The sequence below is a fragment of the Diabrotica virgifera genome, chromosome 6 (genome assembly GCF_917563875.1).
Source record: "Diabrotica virgifera virgifera chromosome 6, PGI_DIABVI_V3a".
In the NCBI taxonomy this organism is placed as follows: Eukaryota; Metazoa; Arthropoda; class Insecta; order Coleoptera; family Chrysomelidae; genus Diabrotica; species Diabrotica virgifera.
The window spans coordinates 229,544,640-229,565,274 of NC_065448.1; the positions used below are offsets into that span (position 1 = coordinate 229,544,640).

General features: G+C 32.7%; 1 protein-coding gene across 1 annotated transcript in view; it reads left to right on the plus strand.

Moving 5' to 3' along the window:
* LOC126886779 (solute carrier family 22 member 3-like) overlaps positions 1-20,635 on the plus strand; it is a 107,704-nt gene that overhangs the window by 45,493 nt on the left and 41,576 nt on the right. The window contains exon 4 of the mRNA XM_050653811.1: positions 4,222-4,376. Coding sequence (XP_050509768.1) covers positions 4,222-4,376 — 155 coding nt within the window. The remainder of the gene's footprint in view (positions 1-4,221; positions 4,377-20,635) is intronic.

The window sequence follows — 20,635 nt, forward strand, 5'->3', positions numbered from 1 at the left end:
TTTTGAGTTATTGAAGATCAAAGATTTTAATTTTTCGTGAGAAAAATGCATGTTTTTAACCGATTTTTCATAAATAACTCAAAAACTATAAGTTTTTACAAAAAAGTTATTATTGTCAAAATTGAGGCTAATAAAAAATCAAATAAATTACTTACTAGAAAAACCTTTGAATGTTAACTGAAAGTGAGTTATAGGTAATTGAATGTATATTTCTTTCGTCGAGTACCCAAGTCTAAGTATTCAAGCATGTAAATACCGGGAAAATGATGCATTTTATAACATAAACTTATTAAACATTTGTCAAAGCTCATTGAAATATCTATCAAATAAGTGCTCGAACAAGTTGATAGCATTAAAGTTTATGCAACAAAAATGTTTCAAAATTTACCTTTTAAAAAATTTTCTAAAAAATGTTATTGTTTTTTTTTAAATAACTCCATTAAATTTTAAAGTAACAAGTTCATCTAATAACTGGTTAAAACTTTATTCCAAGGGCTATTAAAAAACGTCAAAATAGTCATTTATACCTCTTCCTTTTTTAAAAATAAAAGGTTGAATGGCCCCGGTTACATGGTTCTCGCAGCAAAATTGAAATTTTAAACGTTTCTATCTAGGTTATTTTTTACTCTACGAAAATAGTAAAATGGGTAAAGGATTTGTTACAGAAAAAACTAGAATTTAGTTATTTAACATTTTTTACGTATATTTTTTGGAGTTATTGTCAAAAGAAAATGAAAAGTACGATAATTCTAAAAATTCTGATTTTTTTAAATTATACCTTTTTTTCAAAAATATGCATTATAAACCCGTCAAATTTGTTGAAATAATTAACTATGATAACATAAAGAAATTCTTGTGAGGATTACTACAAATTTTAATTTTTGCGGAAATGGCGTATGTTAATTTTTAACTTTTTCCTAAAAAAATCGAAAGGGTTCTCCTATTTTCATCATAACTTGCTTAATTGTGATGCTATTAGCTTATACTGAAGCTCATTTGATAGATATTCCGAAGTACTTTGACAAGTGCTTAACAATTATATTCTATAAAATGCATTGTTTTCCCGTTATGTAAGCTTGAATACTTAGATTTGAGTACTAGTCGAAAAAAATATACATTCAATTATCCATAACTCACTTTAAAATAACATTAGTTTAGTTCTTTAAGTAGGGAGTGTATTAAATTTTTTATTATCTTTAATTTTGGTAATATTAGCTTTTTTACAAAAGCTTATAGTTTTTGAGTAATACCTGAAAAACAGCTTTAAAACATGCATTTTTTTAAGAAAAAATTAAATTTTTGATATTTAATAACTCAAAAAGTATTGACTTATGTTAATAACTTTATATAACAAATTTTGCTTAGAAGTTGCCCCTCTATCGATTTCTGGTATTATTTTTAATAAAAAAATTTCATCCACGAGAAGGGGTGACAACCACCACCATGGTAAAAGCGCAAGTTAACATCACGTCACCTTTGTTCTTTGAAGTATCTTCGAACTACTTACCAATTTTCATGAAAATCGATGAAGGTTCAACGAAATAGGAGGTGAAAACCTTCAGTGACTCCACTATTATTCCTTTTTGACCAGTTATTTTGTATGATAGTTGGTTAGAACTCAGGCGGAGTTTTGACCAACCTAAAATAAATATGCAATTAAGAAATAGCAGTTGAATTAATTGTAATGTTTTGATGAGTGCTTAGAAGATCGTCAACTTGCGATGAAAAGGACAAGTAAATACTGATGTACAGTAAGGGAAAAACACTTACTCTATAATATAATATGTATCTAAAAAAATGTATATAATTTAAGCATAATTAGGTCGTTACAGAAGATTTTGTTTCTACAATCACAAACAAAGCGAATGTTGATTGACGGAGCTTGTTTGGGTAACCTCGCGTACCGCTTGGATACTCACGTACAGTTTACTTTCAAATTCCAAATTATAGGAAAATATAAAAAGTCCCCAGAGGGGTAAAATAGAAGAATTAATGTTCATATTAAGATTAAGATCGTTACTATGCTAGTTAGCAGTCTTGCGAGATGGGTGTCTGAAAGACTACCCCGCGAAAAAACATCTTCGTAACTTTACGTGTATGGATGTTGTAAACTTTAAATAAAGTTATAAGTTAGAATCAGTGTTTTCCTAAGTTCCGATAGTTGGCTACCCTTCCGTTCCATTGAGGATTCAACACGACAACTCGACATGACAACCCTGCAACTCGACACTGATTCTAACTTCTAAAGTCGTAAAGTAGTATGAGGACTACCTATAAATTATTATTTTAATACTTAAACGAAATAATGGGTGGAATGCATAAAACGTAGTAGCTGCTAATGCTTCAAGTACGTACTACATTTTTGAAGAACTTGCTACACTTACAAAGCATTTGCTTTCCTCCGTAGCATCTGCTACTATTTACCAGATACATAGAAGGATGTACTACGCTTCTGAAGTATTTGCTAGTTTAGTAGAATTTGCTTCAGTTTAGGTGAAGTTGGTGGATGAACGACTTCGGCGTATGTGTTTTTTGTTAAAAAATTGCAGCATTTATGAATGTATTTAGGTAATTATCATGAATCGTGCAGTTTTATTCATACAGTGCGCTAGAATATTAACTATTACCTCCCATATTAACTCATTTATTTTTAGTATATAAGCAAAACGCTCGTAGAGGTCAATTTTTTAAAATAATATATCATAGTATATTATAGCATCAATGTTTCGAACTTTACGCAATCCCTCTTCAGGTGACAGTCATAACTATGATTTTTTAAATGGCAAAGTACATCATGTGACACCCCATTTAAAAGCTTCTGAAATACTGATTACAAAAATGTATAATACTTGGGCAAAATTTCGGTCAAATGCTTTTTAAATGTATTCATTTTTTTCAAATCCTGAGAAAACTAATTTAGTATTTTTGAAAAATTTAAACGCAGAACGAAAGATTACATTATTACCGAGGGCCAAAAGTCCCTTAGACTTAGAATAAACAAAAAGTTTCTTTTGAATGATATATTTGAAATTAAAAATCATACTAAATTTTCTCTTCGTTTTCACCCCTATAACTTATTTAAATAAAGAATATAGAAGTTTTTAGGGACTTTCGGCCCTCGGTAATAATGTAATCTTTCATTCTGCGTGTAACATTTTAAAAATTCTTATTAGTTTTCTCAGGATTAAAAAAATGAAAGCATTTAAAAATCAGTGGACCGAAATTTTGCACAAGTATTATAAATTTTTGTAATCAGTATTTAAAAAGCTTTTAAATGAGGTGTCACATGATGTAACTACTTTTCCATTAAAAAAAAGTCAAAATTATGACTGTCACCTGAAGAGGGATCGCGTAAAGTTCGAAAAATTGATGCTATAATATACTATAATTATTTTAAAAATCGACATGTCCAAGCGTTTTGATTATGCCGAAGCTTCTGCTGAAGACTGTTGAGCTCGAGCACAAGAAATTTGATCTTCGGCTGCTTTATTTTGTTTTCGTAAGCATAATATCTTCTGTAGTTTAATCAGCGACTCCTCCTTCGCACTACGATATTTGGGAGCTCTGCCTGTTAGTTTTTGACAACCAGAATTGGAGCTAAAAAGAACGTTTTCATCATTATTTTTTTTGTGATGAAACCCCAATCTCCTCTTTTACACGGACTGACAAGCACCTGGTACCCTGTGCAAGACTGGATTTTCTCCAATGTTCCATAACTCATAGAATTTTCTTTGTCAGACAGTTAGTCCGATTTTTTTGTTACCAGTTTATTTTACGTCAACAATTTTTTTAACTTTTTGTTCATGTTGTTGAATTTCTTCAATATCTGTTTTGAATCTAGGTTTTTTCGATTATTTTATTAACGGCAGCAGTTAATTTATTCAATGCAGCTTCTTTTTCATTTTTAATTTTTGGGATCATTCTTATATCAAATAAAATTTGATAATTTTCAAGAAAATTAACAATCAATAGGGCACTACGGCTGACGCTATGTTTAGTAGTAGATCCTTCAGGTCAGTAGCAGGTACTTCGGTTGTGTAGTACGGTCTTCTCAACAAAGCACCGACTTTTATGTAAAAGAAAATGCAACAAATTAGATACTATTTGCTGAAGCAATAGCATCTACTACGTTTTATGCATTCCACCCCATGACTCCAGTTTACAAAAATTTGCCACTTTAAACAAGGGTAACCTTAATAAAACATTTAGTTCCATTTACAGGTATGGAAGAAAAACTTTGTTAATTGCATCGACTTTAATGAGCACCGTCGTAGGAGTAATAAAATCATTCTCAGTTTCTTACAACATGTACGTCTTTCTTGAATTTGTAGACTCAATATTCGGAGCCGCTATGTATTACGGTGCCTTTATCTTAGGTAAGTTGTTTGTTTATTTAAATTTTGGTTTTGATTAAAAATATAAAATTTTAATTAAAAATTAAAACATTAGTAGCAGGTGTTGTCGTTTTTATAGCGATCTTTAGGGAATCTAATAAAAGAATTTTTAACTATTCATACTAGTTGATGAATAATGTATATGAGTAGGTAGATATTATTATTGAAATTCGTTGGCTTAGAAAGATGGGTTTTAATAATTTATGTACTACCTGTTTGCCTACGACTAAGGATCTCGGGTTTTTTTGGTGTAGTTTGAATAATACTTTACTATAATTATGATTTCTGTTAGGGGATTTCCTATTTCACTTGCCAAAAAGTTTATTTTATATATTTAATTTTTTTAAACGTTCTGTGGTATTCTTGATCGATATTTTCGTATTGGTCAATGATTTATTTTACTTTATATTTTCTTTTGAATTCTTTTCACTTCGCCATTTTGTTCCTCCCTCTAGAATCTGAAAATGACACTAAATAGTTTGAACGAGATAATGCTTGGCTAATATGTTCTACATTCGTACGATAATACTTAAACCGGCGTTTTGGTAAAAACTGTATCGGAAAAGGTAGTCCACGTAAATGGTCATTAAGATCTCCGGGCTTGATGCTGATTGACTTTTTTTCTGGGGATAGCCACAAAATATAGTGTAAACACCCCATCAGATTATTACAAAATATATTAATAGAATAAGAGCTGGTTTTCAAACAGTAACCAGTAAAAGTCTTTTATCTACTCTATCTCATATTATGTATAAGTTTTTAGATTGTGAAAACTGCCGCTAAAGATAGCAGTGCGTGAAGGATTTAAAGTGTACGTGAAGTAACAATGTATTTTAAATGGGATTTACTTTTTCGTACTGTTTTTTGGCACACTTTCTTATAATCAAATATCCTTAACTTTCGCGTTGTCATGGTGATGACATGTGAGCAATAAATTGCAACACAAGTTTTGTTTTTGGTTTGAAAGAAGTTAGAATTTTTGAAATGTCAAAGTTATAAAAAATGTAGAATAGAAATAAATTCCGGTGACGAACAGTTACAGTTTTTTTATTTGTTTATCGTATATAAAATATTGTATGAAACTGTGCGTGAAGTACTTTTTGCGAACTTACGCGATGTATAGCACTCGCTCCGTTGTCGCTCCTGCTCTAAACATCGCGTACGTTCGCAAAAAGCATATTTCACGAACTGTTTCATAAATAACTATTAAAAGCGAAACAATCTGTTTAAAAAAGAGTTCGTTTATAAAAGGAGAAGGTTGAATGCTCCAATTTATGAAACTAAACGAAATAAAAGGCAAATATCCAGCACCCACTTTATTAAATCTTGTCCAAGTATACTTTCGCTCCTAGAGCATTATCAGGGGCGTTTGAGATAAGCCAAAAAGACGCCGTTTTAAAAAAAGGAAAATTTGGAAAAACTTTGACAAAAAATCGAAGTTGATGTGTAATAAAAATTACAATAACGTAGACTTACGATCAGGGAACACACAATTTTACGAAAACCTCCAAAAAAATAAAGAAAGGATGAAAATTTGGGAATAGGTAGTTGAAATTGTCTATTATTATATAAGAAAAAGTTTACAATTATACATCCCCTCCACTTTACAAAAATTTGGAAATCTATCTATCAGCGAGGTTCCTACAGCCTCTGCCGCTTCTCGCATTTCGACCGCCATCGTTTTCTGTCCATCCATTCGTCTTCTTTGATGGCCTTATCTTTCATGATGTGCCGTACATTTTCTTCCCAGGCAACTGAAGGTCTTCCCCTTCTTCTTCTTTGGTGTGGTATGTAATTTAAAGCTTTCTTTGGCCATCTATCTTCATTCATTCGTTTCAGGTGACCATACCACACTAGTTGTCTAGTTTCAATTTTATCTACACTGGAATATACAGTATGTGTCCTCCTAATATCTTGATTCCTGATGTGATCTTTTTTAGATATACCACACGCTCTCCTTAGATAATCCATTTCTACTACTTCTATTCTTTTCCTATCTTTTTTTTGTCTTTTTTTGTCGGAAATTTGGAAATACGGGATGAAAAATATTTTCACGGGCTTGAAAAAATATACGTTTAAAATAATTCCGAAATTGGATAAAATGTCTAATTCTAATTAACTTCGGTTCTATAGAGTTTTTTTCACTAAGTTAATACTTCTTGAGTTATTTGCGAGTTAATACGTTCATTTTTAACAAAAACAACATGTTTTTCACAGATGACTCAAAAAGTAAGTATTTTAGCGAAAAAAATATTCTTAGCAAAAATATGGCTTATAAAAAATTGAAAAAAATGGTTTACGCATGAGGTCTGTAGACCCAGTAGAAGCAGAGTTGTAGCTACTGAAAAGTAGGTTCTTCTTCGTCAATTCCAAATCGAATATTTTAATTTGAAATAACTCGAAAACGGAGAACTTTACGGGGAAAATTCATTACAACTTTTTTAAAGTGTTTAAAAAGGTTTATTTTTGTTTAAAAAAAAACTTCCAACATTAAAAGTAAATGAGCTATGCTCAAAATATTGTTGGTCCTTTTTATTTTTTGGTAAAAAAATCGCGGAAATCACCCTCTAATTAGCTTCCTAAATAAAGTTAATCGTTATTGCTTCACAAGTTACTTTACTTATGTATTCTTTATATTATCTACAAGTTTCATTGGTTCAAAGTGCTCATTTTTGAAAAAAATTGGGTATAAAATAAAACATTTTTTTTTAATTTGGAAAAAAAATGTAACTTTTTATGGAATTAGTAATACCAAAAATCTCAAAGAGTAATAAAATGCACGTTTTGCTTTTCTGAAAATTTTTGATTCTTTGTTTTCTTGTTAGACAAAAATTGGTTATGCTATGGCTGTTCAAAATTGGCCTAAACTCGTGATTAGTTACTCGTTCAAGCCATTGTAACTACAGCTTTTTCAAAAATTAGCACTTTGAACCGATGAAATTTACAGATCATATAAATAATACCTAAGCAAAATAACTTGTCAAGTGGTGATGATAAAATTTATTTGTGATGCTAATTAGAGGGTGATTTTAGCGATTTTTTTAGCAAAAAATAAAAGGGAACAACAATATTTTGAGCGTAACTCACTTACTTTTAATGCTAGAAGAAACCGTTTTTTAAACACTTTAAAAAAGCTGACATGAATTTTTCCCGAAAAGTACTCCGTTTTTGAGTTATTTCACATTGAAATATTCGATTTGGAATTTGACGAAGAAGAACCTACTTTTTTTTAGCTACAACTCTGCTTCTGCTGGGTCTACAGACATCATGCATAAACATTTTTTTTTTCAATTTTTTATAAGCTTTATTTCTGCTAAGAATATTTTTTTCAATAAAATACTTACTTTTGGAGTTTTCTCGGAAGAACCGTCCAAAAAAAATGTTTTTCTTTTTGTTAAAAATGAACATATTCACTCGCAAATAACTCGAAAAGTATTGACTTAAGGCGGGTTCTCATTAGTCAACCTCATTGATCAATGGCGTTGATTCTATGCAACTGAACATATAATTCAAATTCACACTATTTCAAGGATATTGAATTCGGTCTACAAAGTGCTAACTTTAATAATGGCTGTAAAGAAGAAAATTGTGCATGCTGGCGTTCGCATTGGGTGTGAATATTTAAAAAACGTACTTAAAAATAGGAAAACAAGAACATCTCTGACTCTCTTTTGCAACGGAAACACCTCTTAAACGTTTTGGTTTATGGTGGTTTATGTTTATACAGATCATCTGTTCCTGTACCACTTTTATTTGCTTTTAATATTTTATTCAGTTCAACTTTGTAGGTTGTCCGGATACTTTTAATTTTATTTTTAATATTGTTTAGAGTCAGGATTTCTATTTCCATTCCAAAACGATTAGCTTCATAGCTTTTTTCCCGCTTTATTATATTTTTATATTGTTCACTCCTAATTATCCATAGCACTTCTCTCTCTGGTATAGTTAAAGAAACTTGCAGATATGGTTGTCTCTCCATTTAAAATTTGATATTGTTCACGAAATTATAATATGTCTATGGTTTTTACAAAGAATTTAACCTCATCTCATATTATGCTTATTATTTAACTCCACAAAATACATGTCAACGCAACTGAACGCTAGTTCTCACTGTCAACCATTGTTCTATTTGATAGAATCATTTCCATTGATCTATCAAAAGTAGGAAGGCTTTTCACTTTTATTGAAACACCATATGATAGAACAATATCGCTGAATCGACGTTCATATAAATCTATTTTTCTTCTATAGCATAGAATCAAGGATATTGATCAATGAGATTGACTAATGAGAACCCGCCTTTAGTAAAAAAATTCTATAGATCAAAAGTTGTTTAGAATTAATCATTTTATCCAATTCCAGTCTTATTTTGAATGTATATTTTCCACTTTCGAGAGGGGGTACTCCCCTCCATTTTTGTAAAATGGAGGGGATGTAGAATTGTAAACTTTTTTTTCTTATATAATACTAGACAATTTAAACTACCTTTTCCCGAATTTTTATTTTTTTTTTTTGGTCAGATTGTCCTTTGATCGGGCTACGTCAAATCAGGAAGGTATCCTATTAGAATGTGACATTTGTTTAATGGGAGTAATGGCAAACTTAACAAATAACATTTAACACACACTGGGCGAAGGACAAAACAGATTAAACAAGTTATAAATGGGTTTATATTATATTTATAATGGGTATAATTTTGGATACCCAGAAAAGGGTCCTGAGAAGAATACCCAAGAACTCTTAAGAATCATATAATTGTATGAGTTATTAAATATGCATTTATAAAAGACAATATACTGTTATATTTCTATTTGATATGAAAATTAAAATTTGATAATTATAAACAAAATTCAATTTAATATAAAATATTTTCAATTTTCTCAACCACGGGCATATAAATTTAGAACAACCTGTATACAACAAATTGTTATATTTAATTTTAAGAAGTGATTAGAAAAAGCTTACGGAACTCGGGACAATGCGCTTAGAAAAAACAAAGTGAATGGCGCGTACCATTATCGTTGTTCGCGGAAGGTTCGATCATTAGCCTATGCTAAATAAAACTCAAGTGAAATCGATAATAGGTCATTATCGTTGTTCGCGGAAGGTTCGGTCATTAGCCGATGCTAAATAAGACTTAGTGGAAATAGAGAATAGGTCATTAAATTTTGTAAATAGTAGAAAGTAATTTTAGAATGGGAATTAACTATTTTCTTTGAAATCCATTAAGCATATTTAGAAAGATTAAAAATTGGTTTTGAGGAAGACTGCGAATGAGAGTTGGTGGTGGAAGGTTGATTTGTGAATCTGGAAGGGATATTTAGAAAGTAGGGGAATGAATGACAAATAGAGATCAGAATGTTTTGAGCTGTCGAGAAGTGAAGTCCAGTAGTAGACGGTAGTGTACGGGGAGTGAGAAAGCCGGTGTAGTTCCGTGAGTGTGGAGTATCTATCGTGGAACGAGAGGTAGGCCAGGTTGAGAGTAAAAGAACCTCCTTGAGCCAAGAGTGTCCCGGTAGCTGATTGCAGTTTCGAAAAAGGTAGAATACAGCATCACGACAGAAGCAGGTACGAGAGCTTTACGAGCTAGTTTTCAAAGGAGAACATTACTGAAAGCCAGGACGAGGTTTTGATCGCAGCCAAGGATAGCAGGAAACGGGTCTTGTGTGAAGACATTCTCAGTTCACCAGAAAAAGGTCAGTCTCATTTGTTTGGACATGAATGTATGGGTTTTTCGTATTAAATGCCACATTATAAATTGAAGAACATAATAAATAATATCAGAAAAGCTTCATCAAACTTAAATAGAATTGTTGCTAATAAATCCTAATAGTTAAATGTTAATAAAAACTTTCAATTGGAAACCAAAAGGAAATAAGGTTCCCATTTGTAAATGTTATGTTTAAGAAAAATAAGATCTAGCAAATATTAAGCAGTGATTGCCATTTAAATAAAATAAACAATATTTTGATTATAATTGTAACCCATATGTGTGTATTATTTTACTCTTTTCTTTCCTATCCCGATTAGGAACCATTGAGAAATACTTAGAAGCCACGAGAGTAAGTAATTAATTTTATAATTCGCCCTGAGATTGAAAACATATTGATATGTGATCTGGTAAATTAATTAGATTATTATAAATGCATTGATTAAATTAAATGACATATAAGAATATTATCTCATATCAATAATCAAGATCACATCAATACATATACATGAACATCCGAAACCTTACTATAATTTCTCGAAACAAGAACAAATTTCACAATAAGTATGTTGTTTTCGGTTGAAGACGCCAATTTTCAATGACCATAATATGATAATTTAATGCACCTTTTTGGTATCGAATAATCAAAGAGCCTTGGATTTCTCATAAAAATTATCAATTCAGATCTATATTTGCTATAATACCTTTCAATATCAATTATTATTGCATGCAAATAACATGCTTTATCAACTTATTAAAAAAAGTTTCTTTTTTAAGGCAGACAAATCACAGAAATAAAAATGAAGGTGGGTTGTGGGGAAAAACACTGCAAGAAATTATGTACTTTAATTAACGACAAAGAAATACAGCATGATTCTCTGCAACTAAATTGGTACTTAGTAATTATGTAATGATTTTTGATTACTAATTAATATTACGATTTACTTTATTAGCATTAAATAGAAAAACCAAATGGTAAGAAATATTAATGATTGGCTCGTGACAGTGAAGCAGCACCTTAGTCCATACAATGTATTTCTTACAATCAATTAATAATAATATTGGAATATTTACATACAAAATCGTATTGGAAAATTTCTGAATAATAATATACATACTTTTTCTTATGGAACATCTTATATTTGATGACATGTTTTATCATCCTTAAAAATAGGCTCTTATTTTATTTACAAGGGTTCTTTTTACCTAAATACAGAGTGTTTTGATTTATTTCTATTTCTACAAAAACGTAATATTTTTGAAAAAATTAAATGTCCACGAATTTAACACACGAGGTCAAACTTATTTATGGGTGACATTCAGTTACTGATAACAAGCTTCAGATCGTCGGTCTATCTAATTGCTAGGCGTCCTCTGCTCCAGAGTTCTTCTTTTGCTCGTTTTGCCCATCTGTTGGTTGTTAATCTGGGGATTACGTGAACAAGCCGATAAGTACTAAGCCTACAAAATAAAAAAGAAAATTTTGGAAAAGTGGCAATTTATTTCTCTACATAGTCTCCATCTAGCCCGATACACTTTACCCAGCGATGCTCCAACTTCTTTAAGGGGTCTGGAAAATACCTTTTCTCGAGGTCTGCAAAATAGGCTTCCGTGGTGGCGATGACCTCCTCATTCGACCTTAATTTCTGCCCAGCGAGTGTCTTTTTCAAGTTTGGAAACAAATAGTGGTCGCACGGGGCCAAATCTGGAGAATACGGTGGATGGGGCAACAGTTCGTAGCCCAATTTGACCAATTTGGCCATGGCGACGGCGGAGGTGTGAGCCGGGGCGTTATTATGGTGGAAGAGCACTTTTTTCTTTGCCAAATGGAGTCGTTTTTTCTTCAATTCAGCTTCGAGTCGGCCCAATAATTCGGCATAATAGGACCATGTGATCGTTTTGCCCTTCTCCACGTAGTCGTTGTAGATCACACCTTGTGAATCCCAGAAAATGCTGGCCATCAACTTTCCGGCCGATTGGACAGCCTTCGCCTTCTTCGGAGCACGTTCGTCGGGTGGTGTCCACTCTTTCGACTGTTCCTTGGTTTCTCGTGTATACCAGTAAATCTATGTTTCGTCGACAGTTATGAAACGATGTAAAAACTCCTTTGGATCACACTTAAATAGCATCAAACACTGCTCTGAATTAGTCTCACGGTTGCGCTTATTGTCCGAAGTGAGCAAACGCGGCACCCATCGCGCCGACAGCTTTCTTATGCCCAAAATTTCATAGAGGATATGACCTACGCGTGCTTTTGATATGCCTACTGTGTCAGCAATCTCGCGCACCTTCAGTCGGCGGTCTGCCAATACAATATCGTGGATAATGGTCACGTAATTCTCCGTGGTAGCCATTTTCGGGGCACCTACTTGTGGCTCATCAAAAACCGACGTTCGTCCACGTAGAAACTCATTAAACCAATTTTTGACAGTTTTCATCGAAGGAGAAGAGTCTCGGTACACAGCATCCAAGAATCCAAGCGCTCTTTGATTTTGCTGCGTGATTTCCCTGCCAAAAACAAGGATCGAATCACAGACCGATATTGCTCTTTTTCCATTTTATTAAAATTCGCGAACACGCTGATATTCACACTCAATCACAACAATACCATAATTTAGATTTCCCTGAAATTTTGACATTAGCCGCCTACGAGAACGCATTAAACGACAGTACACTTCATTTGCGATAGTGGCGCCATCTGGCGAAGATGCTAAGTATGTATACCTACAACACAACTGCCCCAGTATGTATACAACAAGCATAATCCAAATAGAAGTTAACCAAATCTATTCTTACTTAGATTGATAAAGGAGAATTTGACTGGAGAACCATGCCCTCCCATTCTTGGAAGTACATTCTATGAGTTTACTATTCGCTCTGAGCGTTAACAAAGTGTCAAAGCAAAATCGACCGACCTGCTCATGGTGGCGGTTTTTTGAAATTTTATTAGGACGCTTTGTGTATGTTTAAATGAGACATTTAAAAACAATGTCGTGTCGCGCTAGTGATATTGTGTATTAATATAAACAGAAAATAAAAACGCACTTAATCTGATATAAATTCTTCTATTTCCAATATTGATTATCAGTTTGATTTTGTATACATAACCTCACTATCGCTGTTTATGTCAATAAATCTTTATTAACGAAAAAGAAAATATTTTTGTTGCACTATAAATTACAGTATAAATTAATAACTAATGAATTCTAACAATTGTATTCGGTTATTATCACTACAAAATAAAATATTCAAGTTTAACAAAATAATTCCATAAGACTCAATGTTAAAACGTCCTGACAAAATCTGACAGCGTGTCACGTGACTGTAAGTAGAGGGGAGACGCACGGAGCCAATACCGTCGAGAATTAAATAGACGTTCCGTTAGCCGGCGCAAATTGAACCTAAGCGAGCACAACCTGGCACCGGCGGGATGGGTGACCTGTGTAGTTATTTTTCTAGCGCACCGCATATTGTTCACAACAAAACCCGACCGTTGGCTGTCTCTGCAACGAATAGGGGGACGGGCAAAATCAGTGCGGACGTGTAACGGTTACTTTTGATACCGGGTCTCAGTGGTAGATACTGATTACAAAATACTGATGTATCTGTATCTGATGTGTTTCATAGATTATAAGAAGGCCTTTGATAAAGTGCGGCATGATCATCTAATCAGACTCCTGGCAGAAAAGAATTTAGATAAACGAGATATCCGACTAATAGCAAATATGTACTATAATCAGAAAGCAGTAGTGAGAGTAGAGAATAATACCACTGAAGAAATTTAAATAAAGCGAGGTGTGAGACAAGGGTGTATACTGTCACCAACCCTGTTTAATCTCTATTTCGAAGACGTAATGAATAGAACACTCTCTGCGCAATCCATAGGTATTAAAATAAATGGTGTTAGATTAAACAATCTGAGATTTGCCGACGACACCGTTCTGATCGCAGAAACACTTGAAGAGCTACAGACATTGGTGAATAAGATAGCAGCGACTGCAGCGAAGAATATGGACTATCTTTGAACATAAAGAAAACTAAAGGGCCTAGCCGGGTAAGATGGTGAAAAGTGCCCCCAACTCGATTTAAATTCCATATAGGCCACTTTTTAGCACATATAGAGGAACTCACTTTCTGAAATTTTTAGCCCCCTAGGTAGTCACGTGACCCCCCTAGAGCCTAATTAGGCTTTTTAGGTTTTTATTTTTTATCTCAGCCGCATTAAGAGCTGGCCAAAAACTTTATTTAAAAAAGTTGTAAATTTCAAAAAGATTATATGAAAAATTTTTTTTTTTTATTTTTTGGCGGGAAATTCGAATTTTTAGAACAATTTTAAGCTTTTAAATAACTCTGAAAAAAAAACTAAGACACTCGTTTTTACGAAAATCAATTATAACGTGTATTTTTGCACAATCTTTCACCCTGAATTTTTTCAGATTTTTAAAATTGGTGAAACGTACCTTTAAAAATAAAAAACCGCATTTTTTCGGTTTTTTTTCGTTTTTTGATACAATTTTATACATATTTTTCAAACAAGGTAACACCGTCACTAGAATAGGTAAAAAACTGAAAAATAATTGGGGTTTGCTTTATAAAAATTTTTTTAACGCCATCCATTTTCAAGATACAGGGCGTTGAAGAAAACAAAATTTTACACATTTTTTACGATTTTGCTGAAACTACTGGCAACATTGTAATAAAACTTGGCGAGTTTTAAGAGGTAGTTATTGTGCATGTTTTAACATGCAATTAAGGATTTGATATTCATCATTGGCGCGCATGGGGGTAATGGTCTGAACTTTTTAAAGAATAAAGATAGTACGCCACTGACATATTTTAAATTAACAATCGTTTTTAAAGTCCTCGTTCAATTTGTCACAAAAAATCTATCTTCTTATTTTTTCATACGACGCACCATTTTTATTCAAAAAATAAAAGGTCTTAATCCTTACAAAGCATTCGAACTTCTATAGTTTCTACATCTACATACATGAACTCGTACATCCATTATAAAAATTAATTCGAATACTTTGGAAGAGTTAAGATATTTTATTTTGTGCAACAAAACGGCGCGTCGTATGAAAAAATGGGAAGATAGATTTTTTGTCACAAATGGAACGAGGAATTCAAAAATGATTGTTAATTTGAAATATGTCAGTGGCGTACCATCTTTCTTTTCTTTAAAAAGTTCAGAGCATTACCCGTATGCGCGCCAATGATGAATATAAAATTCTTAATTTTATGTCAAAAAATGCACAATAACTACCTCTTAAAACCTGCCACATTTTATTGCAATGTTGCCAGTAATTTCGGCAAAATCGTAAAAAATGTGTAAAATTTTGGTTTTTTCAACGCCCTGTATATTGAAAATGGATGGCGTTACAAAAAAATTTTATTAAGCAAACCCCAATTATTTTTCATTTTTTTACCTATTCTAGTGACGGTGTTACCTTTTTTGAAAAATATGTATAAAATTGTATCAAAAAACAAAAAAAAAACCGAAAAAAAGCGTTTTTTATTTTTAAAGGTACGTTACACCAATTTTAAAAATCTGAAAAAATTCAGTGTGAAAGATTGTGCAAAAATACACATTATAGTTGATTTTTGTAAAAACGAGTGGCTTAGTTTTTTTTTCAGAGTTATTTAAAAGTTTAAAATTGTTCTAAAAATTCGAATTTCCCGCCAAAAAATAAAAAAAAAATTTTCATATAGATCTTTTTGAAGCTTACAACTTTTTTAAATAAAGTTTTTGGCTAGCTCTTGACGCGGCTGAGATAAAAAATAAAAACATAAAAAGCCTAATTAGGCTCTAGGGGGGTCACGTGACTACCTAGGGGGCTAAAAATTTCAGAAAGTGAGTTCCTCCATATGTGCTAAAAAGTGACCTATATGGAATTTAAATTGAGTTATGGGCACTTTTCACCATCTTACCCGGCTAGGCCCTTTATGGTAATATCGAAATCAACACGAAATGTCCAAAATTTATATTTACACAATGAAATTATCGATCGAGTTAGCAAATACAAATATTTAGGCACTTTTCTAAATGAAGACAACGATAGCTCAGCAGAAATCAAAATAAGAATAGAAAAAGCCAGATCCATATTCACTAAAATGAAGAGAGTGTTCTGTGGAAGATTTGAGCCTGGAAATGAAACTTCGCCTGATGAGATGTTACGTACTTTCTATGCTGTTCTACGGAATGGAGTCAAGGACGCTGAAAAAGATTGATACCTAAAAATTAGAGGCATTTGAACTGTGGATGTATCGCAGAATCTTGAGAGTATCATGGACGGAGAGAGTCACAAACGTCGAGGTCTTGAGAAGAATGAATAAAGAAAAGGAAGCTTTGAGGTGATGTTTAAGAAAAATTCTAATCCTAAAATCCTAATAACTAGGACTGTGGACAATAGATTTCTACTCCCTCTTGTAATTTGCATCTCATTTGTACCTTTTAAAACTTTAAACGCCTACGTTTTCTCAACAATTAACAAATTTGCTTTTATGTACGTCAGTGTCCCGAAAGGTGCGAACTTTGCTAAAAACTAATTATTTTATCAGCCGATGCCGATACTATTATTATAAACAACACTGATTGTGATTTGATTGTCGTTGCAAAAACTGCTTACCTATTACATATATTTATATCTCGTCTATATATTTTGTTTTTAAGCATGAACAAGCCCGGTATGATTTTATTTGAGGATATGCGATATTCACAGATGTGCTTAACTGTTTTTAATAATGAATCATTTTTAATGATAATGTTGTGTAGATTTAAGAAATGAATGATATTTACAAAATTTTTGTACCTACAGAAAAGGGATTACGCCATCATTTGTGACATTGTATTTCTAGGCCTGGATCCCGCGTACCAACAAAAAGTTGATTAATAGCAAGCTGAAAATTTGTTAATAGCTTAACGGTGTCTCGCCAGACAAACTTTGATGTACGGGAACACTGAAACAGGGGAAGTTTTAATTGTGGAACAGGTTAAAAATTTGGAACGTCATACTACGAAAACGTCCTATGTATTTTGTCGGACAGAACTTCCAATTGATTTGTTACCCTTTCATTAAACTCTCATGCAAAAATCAGACTGGTAATTCCGAACGAGTTCTATTAGCTTCTCTACGTCCATCTCGAAACCAAAACCACATCTGAGAATTGAGTCACGCATCCCACGACACCAGAAAACTGTGTTTCGATGACAAACGTTCGCATGTGTAGACCTGGCACTGTATTCACTGATATAGGATGCGCAGAACTCTCTACGCAACTCTCCGGTGCCAGGTTGTGTCTGGCTTAGGATCAATTTGCGCCGGCACTTGTTGGGAAGGCACTGATTTGCTTATTATGGCGCACCGAAAAATAGTCTAAGAACCGCTTTTAAAGTTTGTTATTGGTTACTGACATTGTAGAGCATTAAAATTATTTAATGCTAAGGCGTGACTTAGGAAGAAACTTTTGACTTTTATACAAGTGTAATAATAATATGCAAATTAGTGCCATCCCAAATTACGGGACCTCTAGCATTTAGGGAACCCAAAGTGTACGGTGGTAACAGTATTATTGGAATTAATTTACTGGACTTCTTTAGAGAAGTCGAAGAAAGCTATACAAAAATTAAATAATTTATTTATGACCCATACACGGAGGTTATGAATAAAGAAATAAATTGTTTTTTCTGACTGCGAAAGGCGCTGTGGATCTGCACAGAAGTGAAAAAAAAAATGTAAAAAAGCTTATCTAGAATATATGTCAACCAAGACATAACAAGCGTACGGGGTTTAAAGACAGTAAGAAACGAAAAACGTGCTCTAAGAGAAGAATGATCAAATTTGATCACTGAAAATGGGTTTTACAAGAAACAGGGTATCACAAATAGCCTTCCGAGAGTATCAATTCAGCAATAAATATTTTTAGTTTCGCGAAAATTATATTATTATTACTGGAAATTTTAATATTTTTATTCAACCACAGTAAAATTATTTTTGTGAAATAAATTTCCTGTGATTTTGTTTCCTTATCCTTCATCCTTATAAAAAATTCTGCCTGTTTATTGGAGGATTCATACCCATGATTGATACCTCTCTATGGAATGTTGTCACTCCATCTTTTGCGCGGTCAGCCACTATTCTTCCACCGATTGGTGAATTATCTTTTGCTATTTTTCTACTGAATGTTCATTCGTTTATAAAGTGTACGTTACATTATCTTCTAACGTCTTCAGGATATTTCCTGTAATTTGTTTCAATACTTTCTTTTCTACGGTTTCTAGTAGTGCTTGTGTTGTGGCGGCTACATGGGGTCTTATTTCTGATACATAATATGAGGGGTATAGAATCAAAACCCGCTTTCTCCAAAATTTTCGTTTGTCACAAATCGCTAAAAACTTATAAAGAATAAAACATTACAGTTATTACACGGATTTAACTTTCATATTATAAAATTTAACCATAGAAGTCGATTACACAAAATAAGTAAAATCCAACTATCGTCAATAATTAAATGATTGGCATTTTTGTTTGAAGAAAGCGAGTTTTGAAGCAAACTTTTGGAGAAAGGAAGTTTTGAAACAAACTTTTTTGGAGAAAGCATGTTTTGAAACAATTTTCATTTTTGGAGGTGGAATTTTACAGCTCCTGCTTTTTGCCGATTTTAATAGAATAAAAGTAATTAGCTTGATAGTGATAAAACAGATCTTATCGATTCCAATGACGTTGCAGTTCTTACAAGATCATGCCTATAATCTTGTTTTAATCCTTTTTCTTCTTAGGTTGTGCCCATTCATTTTGCATCGGTGTTCTTTTCCTTGCATTTTTACCGGGTCCTACAGCGGTCCCTTGAACATCCATTAGGAATAGGAGAAAAATATTCCTGTAATACTACTTATTTTAACAGAAAAAATCTGTGCAAATAGTTAGTATTAAGAGTTGATAGCTGATAAAATTAGTAAACAAACACTGATGTTGCAAAAGACAAATAGAGTGATTAAAGTATGTGTGAGTCTCCTCGACTCACTTTACACATGCCTCCTATTGGTCGGTTGGAGAAAGACGGGTTTCATTCAGAACTGTCACAGGACAAAGACGGGTTTGGTTCAAAAGCCGACTTTTAACATTAAATTTATATTGGATAAAGCTAATTTTAAGTCAAACTAATTCTGGAATAATTGGTAGGGTTCAAAAAACAGATTCAGAAAATATAAACAACTCAATTTTGACCATGGATAGAGAAAGCGAGTTTTGATTCTATACCCTTTGTATGTCATTATTGGTCTTATACTGGCTTTACAAATTCTTGACTTTATCTTAGCGTTAATAAGTCGGTTTCGCCATAATATAGTGTTATTAAGAAATCCTGTCAGTCTATTTGCTTTTTGTATTTGATTTTTTTATACTTTGTCCAGGTCCCCGTAGCTTGATAATGTAATTTCTATCCAAGGTATTTTATTTCCATACTTATTCAAAACTGATTAGGGTGGTGCGAAAAAAGTCAAGTTGATAATCCCGTATCGCTATAGTGCGGAAAAGTTGCGATTGGTAATTACAAGAAAAACAAAACAAAAATTATTAAAATCGGACTTTATCTTCCGATCCCGCAACGGGCCTAAAGATTATGAAAAAAATGAAATTTTACCTTTTCTTCGGAAATTTTTATATATCTTCCATGTACGTTTTATTTATCGCTATAGTAAAATGTATTTACAATTTGCATGGTTAAGTAATAAAAGCAAGAGTTTTACACATCTTACGAATATCTTCCGATCCCGCAAGGTCAATCAAAATCTATAAATATTTGAAATTTTCGATGATTTTGACAAATTAAAAAACATTTTGTTATCTCATTTTTCTCCTACATTGTGAAGTTTTTCACTTGTTTATATATTGTATGATAATACTTAACCCATTAACCGCCAAGCAAAGAAATACTGCAATTATATGTAATATATTTGATTAACTAGAGTAAAATAAACTTAAACATTCGTAAAAAAATTGTTTTACACTTTGATAATGGCATGTGTCACAACAACAAAATGGTTCGTTTTCGAACCTTTGGCGGAAATGAGATATAAAAATTGAAATACACAATTTTATTTTTTTGTGAAAAGTCTCAAAACATATGTGTAAATGGACCTGGAAGTTTTGATAAAAAAAATAGTATGGTTAGAACATTGCCTACACCTTCTTCAGCTTTTTTCTCAAAAAGGAAGTCGAACGGCCCTGTATCTTTTTTAGAAATTATTTTAGATATTTTCAGTTTACACTTTCCAATCCTGTAACTTGCACTGTGCCAGTTGCATAAATTCGACAAATCGACATGTTGTCTACAACACTACACAACCTCCCTTATATAGCCCCCTCCCCCCTCGCCCACCCTAGATTATAACAAAACTGAATACCAGAATACCCGTCTTTCTAAAGGTACGTATCCACTACGTTCGTAATATTGGACCACCGAGGCACTGCCGCACGGTCGTTGGCGCACTGTTGCACGGTCCGGGAGCGCCAACCATCCACTATGTTCA